Source organism: Limulus polyphemus, unplaced genomic scaffold, assembly GCF_000517525.1.
Source record: "Limulus polyphemus unplaced genomic scaffold, Limulus_polyphemus-2.1.2 Scaffold414, whole genome shotgun sequence".
NCBI lineage: Eukaryota > Metazoa > Arthropoda > Merostomata > Xiphosura > Limulidae > Limulus > Limulus polyphemus.
Genome location: NW_013666024.1, coordinates 288,828 through 294,827, shown reverse-complemented (window position 1 = coordinate 294,827; position 6,000 = coordinate 288,828). Strand labels below are relative to the sequence as shown.

At 33.8% G+C, this 6,000-nt stretch overlaps 1 protein-coding gene across 1 annotated transcript in view; it reads left to right on the top strand.

Annotated features, from left to right (window-relative positions):
* LOC106458083 overlaps positions 1–6,000 on the top strand; it is a 67,029-nt gene that overhangs the window by 27,697 nt on the left and 33,332 nt on the right. The window contains exons 6-7 of the mRNA XM_022384209.1: positions 2,948–3,043; positions 4,747–4,869. Coding sequence (XP_022239917.1) covers positions 2,948–3,043; positions 4,747–4,869 — 219 coding nt within the window. The remainder of the gene's footprint in view (positions 1–2,947; positions 3,044–4,746; positions 4,870–6,000) is intronic.

Genomic DNA, 6,000 nt, shown 5'->3' with positions numbered 1-6,000 from the left:
GTATATATATATATATATATATATATAGCCTGCTGTACATTATACTGAGCCATCGGTCCCCCGATTGGACAAAGATAACTTTACGGATGTACTAAAATCTGGGGTTCAATTTCCCACGGTGGTCACAGCAGATAACCCAATGTGGCTTTGCTTTAAAAAATCAAACACCGTATGTCAGCCCGTTGTAGCTTTGCGCGTAGCAAACAAACGAAAAATCAAAGCTGTTGAAGAGTAAAGTAGATTGCATACAAATATTTTTGTTAAACAAATTTAATTATTTGAAATCTGTAATATTTGTGTATCAGTCGTTCCTGACTGATGTTTCCGTCTTTAGTTCAGAGACTTAATTTCACCAAAGAAATCTTGTAAGCCTGCCTACCTTATAATATTAACTGAACGTAGTGTATTACTGATAAAAAATATGACATTTAGAACCACTAAAGTCTTTGTTTTTTACCCAGTCCTGCGTTATGAATTAAATTTCCGTAACAGATATTTGTTGCTTAAGTACAAGATTTAATAAAGAATATATATGCCACTCCTCTTTAATGTTCCTCCAGAGTTATTCGCATTTAGCACTTAAATTTGCATTTCTTACACTACAGTCCACTTGTTTCTTTTTATTTGTATATTGTTAGTTTCACTTGTAATCATATACACCGAATGGCGGCCTGGTAGTTAGGGCGCTCGACTTGCAATCTTTTGGTCACGGAATCTAAACCTGTCACCGAACATGCCCTTTCGGCCGTGAAGGCGTTATAATGGTACGGCCAATCCCATTATTCGTTGCTAAAGAGTAACCCAAATGTTGGCGGTTGTCTTTCCTTCTAGTCTTATCACTTCGAAAGTTAGGGACGGCTAGCGCGAAATTCAACAAACAAGCACCGACAGAATTGGTAAAAGCAAATATTTTACCCTTTTCCATTTTGTTGGGTTTCAGTGGGTTGTTCCTGTATTTTAGGAACTACGATACTTTTTTTTTTTTTTACGCTATAGTTACACCGACCTACGTGAGTGGTTCAGCATATGTCATCTGTACTTCTTATTTTATGTTGTGCTTTTCTCAGTGCTTGTCACTACGTAAACTATTTAGATGTTAATTGCTTATGTACTTTTTTTAATGATATCTTATAGTGTTCTGTATGGAAATTTCCTTGGCTGGTCAACCATAAAGACAATCATGAATGTTCTTTTATATACACAATATTGCTTTATTTATTTTTTCTTTCACGACTTTTGTATATTCCCCAAATTTTATTAAATTTAACTAATAAACATAGGTACTTCACCAGGGGGTCAAAAGGGGCACGTGTCACACTACTTTGAATGTTTTTGTAGCAAAAAGTTTCTCCGTTCTCTCTTCACTCGCACACTTTTAACCCCCCCCCCCCCCCCAGTGGCACAGCGGTATATCTCTGCGGACTTACAACGCTAGAAACCGGGTTTCGATGATACCCTTGGTGGGCAGAGCACAGATAGCCCATTGTGTACCTTTGTGCTTAACTTCAAACAAACACTTTTAAACAACGTTAGGCGCAGTAAATTTCAAATATGAATATTAGTTTAATTTTTGCATTAACGTTTACTTGTTTTGCTATGGCATGACAGTGGGCAGATCACAATACCCGTCTGAGTTATTTAAACGTCAAATTTTACTTTGTTTTATTATTGAAATGCAATACGATCATAGCTCGTAGAAAATAAAGAACAAAATAAATGACTTCCACTTTTCAACCATTTGCTACAGAGGCCACTTGATAAGTACCTTTTTTATTTAAAAACTACCAACATTTTATGATTTATGTTACAGTTTATCCGAACACACACGCATGGGTACAATGGTGTTTATTACTATATTGTGCTAAAAATGTGAATCTATCAATCCGCAAGAAGTGTACCGCCTTTAATGAGAAAAATGCCACAACAAAAATTGAAGAGAGATTAATTTTATACGAAGTGTGGTGTTAGTTTTAGCTGTATGCTCTTTAAAGAAATGTATCAGCTAGACGGTTTTGTATTATAGAATTCAAAAGTGTTTTTATACGTGCTTTTTGGAAACTTCGTCCCCTTACACAACCGAGATTCATTGACTTACAACATAAATAGTATGATGAATTTTGAATAATGATTTATCACCGTGTTTGTAACATAAGATGTAATCTAGAATAAATGTTTTTCTGCTTAACATTTTATATTTAGTCCTTCACTATATTTCTCTGTTGTATTCTAGGTCAACTATGTCTGTAAGGAATAAATAACTTGGTATACGAGGTTTTTTTATACCGTATTTGCCGGTGTATAAGACGACCCCGAATTGTTTTAAGAGTAAAAAGTATCGTTTGTATACACCGGCAAATACGGTAAGTCTGCTTGGAACAATATGTTATCAATATAGTGCTTGTTATTTGTTAAGTTGTTAGTGCATTAAAATAGCAATTGTTTTATTTTTCCTTTTAATTTACTGATCTTAACTTTATTTGTTGTTAATATCGGCCATTTTTAAAACTTTCTTTGTTCTATAAATCTTGGAGGTATCCCACACTTTACAAAATTTAAAATTCAAAAACAGCTAAAATGGGATAGAAAAAATATATATATAATTTTTAGCTGTTTTTGAATTTTAAATTTTCTTTTTTCTGTAACGATAAAACGAAAAGAAACGTATTGAGAAATGTTATAATATAGATTATTTTTCACGTATGGTTTAAATACACTTTAAAACTGTTCATTCTTTTATTGTTGTCTGAGTAGGAAAGAACCAGTATTTTTGTATACAAGGTAAAGGTACAAGACTTTGGCCAAAGGCATGAGTGAATATATGACAAACTGTGTGATTGAGAAATCATTAGTTAAACCGTTAAAGTGTTGGAAACAAGAGAAAACTCCAAATGAATATTTTTGCGGAATCTGTAACGTATTTTTTGTTTTATCTATAAATTTCCCACAGGAGGCTTTACGTATAATACTAAGGGAATACCTCAGTCGCTTCTCAAACCTTGCTGGAAGCTTAATAAGCTGTGGACCGGTTCTTAATTGGCTTGAGGTAAGTTAATAGCGGATTTTCAAAAGCTTGAAGTAAGTTAATGGCGGATTTTAAGAAATTTGATCAGTGACAAAGTAGTGTTTAACTAGCTTAAAATTGTTTAGTTGAGTAATCTAAAGGGGAGGGGGATACTTCTTTTTTTTCCCCTTTAAAATCTTTGATATATTGCAGATCTGTGTTTAACTTCTTATGTTCTTAAGTTGTGTAACTTAACCGACAAATATTGAACCTAGAATTACCGATGGTGTTCCATATGAACCCAATTCCCTTTTTAAAACTTACCAGTCATATAATTAAGCAAAAACATAAACGTTGTAATTAATTTCACTAATCACTATTGTGTTCTTCCATGATTTCATCCCCCCTTTTTTATGTCTCAATTCTTTACACTGAGTGCCATAAGCATAAATATAAATTTATTCAATATGATGCAATGTATAGATCCCACTTATAATGAATGGTATAAAACAAAAAGTCGGTGATTTGTTGAGGGAAATACCTCGGTCGTTTCGGGAAACACAACCATCTGTACACTATATATTATAACTAAGTAGCGACAATGACAAATTCCTTGGAAATACCTCAGTCGGTCTCGTATCTTGCCTGGAGATAATTGATTAAATGCACAAATAATAAAACAGGAAATAATATAATAGATGAAGATGAATGTGGCAAATTTCCGTGCTGTTTTCTTTCATTCACGCTAATAATCTTAATGAAATTACAGATGGTTGTCCTGGTACCTGATGTAGTATCCTCTTGGTCTGAGTAGTTATATATCGTCGCATTAATAGCAGTAGCCGGTAGTTTCACCTTTTAACAGAATTGTTAAGGGCACCCGTTATTATGTTTTCGTCACCCCGTGAAACTAAAGGTCATAATTTTAGTGTAGAAAGGTTTCCAGGTGTCAGTTAATGGAATATATACTACAAGAAATGTAGCGCTTACTTTAAATAATAAAAAAAAGTTCTTTGGTTGTATGATAGAAGATTGAGCTCTGATGTGTGAGAGAATTAATTTGGGTGGGCCACAGTGAAATTTGGAAGTGCACGAGCCCTAGCACTGGCCTTGCTATACAGATAAAACAGCGATACCAGTAATAGAGTTTGAGTTAACCCATGTGATAATTAGATAGTTAGATGAGCGATCAAATTTACTGGTTCCCTCATCTCGTGGAACACCAAATCAAAATGGAAGAGAGTGCCTTTCTTAAGAGGACCTTCCTTACCAGTTAACAATTTAGTCGCCTTTCTTAAGAGGACCTTCCTTACCAGTTAACAATTTAGTCGCCTTTCTTAAGAGGACCTTCCTTACCAGTTAACAATTTGGTCGCCTTTCTTAAGAGGATCTTCCTTACCAGTTAACAGTTTGATCGCCTGTCTTAAGAGGACTCCCCTTATCAGTAAACAGTTTGGTCGTCTGTCGTAAGAGGACTATCTTTACCAGTTAACAATTTGGTCGTGTTTTGTGAACATTTTCGGTTATTTTAGATATTGTCGTTTTTTTCAGTTATTTTAATTAGAAGTGTTTAAATACAGGCTACACGCACTGTTAACAAATAACACCTTCTTTAATCTAATTACTCATATTTTTTTGTGTCTTGTAACATTAAAACTACTATTTTATAATGTTAGATATAATTCAAAATCATGCTGTTAACTAAGTACAACGGACATTAACTTAATTTCGGGTCATTAATCTAGCTCGACAACCGGGGAAACCGGCTGATTGTAACGGATGAGGCTGCTATCAACACTCCGGCGATAGCTGGTGCGTACGTCATCAAAGGGTATACGGCGCAGGCTCCTGACGAAATATCATTTGAAGTAAGATAATAGTATTGTTTTTTTCATTGAAGAAAAATAACTAGTCTTAACGTGTTCTCTCTTTGAGAGTTCGTTAAGTTGTATAAGTAATCATGAGTATGTTTTATACAAGTAAACAGAAATAGATGACAGACTAGGGTATCGTTTGATTAAAACGTAAGGTTCTTTCGATGTGACTCGTATGCTGACGTAGTACAGTGTTTGTTGTCTCTAGCAGTAAATTTCTTCTTTACTTTTAACAGCGGAAAGTAGTAAATAATTATTTATCAATAAGCACTGTCTGTTGTTAATATCTAGAAGCTTCTCTTTATGACTACTCACTAAGGAAGATCATGTGATAAATGGGAAAAAATGTCTGTTTCTGTTTTGAGAATTACCGTAGTCATTTTTTGTCTAATTTTTGCATATAAGATATTTCAATATCATACGTAAAAACTGTGAATGAATGAATGCGCTCGATCCGAAAAAAAGTGTTCGGATAAATCTCCCGAGAAAATTATTTACAAATTTCATCTATATTTGCAGTGCTAAAAGCGTAAATTACATTTACGTATATGTTTTTGTTATTAAAAAGAAAGAAAAGAAAAAACAGCGTTATTGATGGCTCAATAAAGTAAGTATACATACAAATAAGTGTAGAGTGCAAAAAAAATTAATGTAAAGAGAAAAAAAATAAACTCCTAAGCAACCTGTTCCAATCTGAGGCAGGGAGTCTTATTTGTTCTGCAGCCATACATTAACACCACCTATTTTTACCCAATGTTAAACCGCGGGGTTTTGGTAGAAAGTAGCAACAGTCATTTTCATGCACATTATGCTCCTCATCTGTAGCAACATTTGTGGCAAAGTTAAATTTGCAAAGATAAGAGAAGCGTGTTACGATATTAACTTTATGGCTAGCTAAGCAGCGAGACGTTAAACCTGGAAATCTCTTGCTTCGATGACTCCAGTTCAGATATTTTTTTTCTTTTCCATTCAAACACAGTTTTATGTGTGTGTATACATTTACATATATATATAACGAAAATGGCTAACTACTTTCTTTGTGTTTTACTTGATTTAAATTTTTTAAAACTAGAGTTTCTGCTTGATTTTTATTTATATAAAAAAAGGTTTAACCGCAGATGTTGA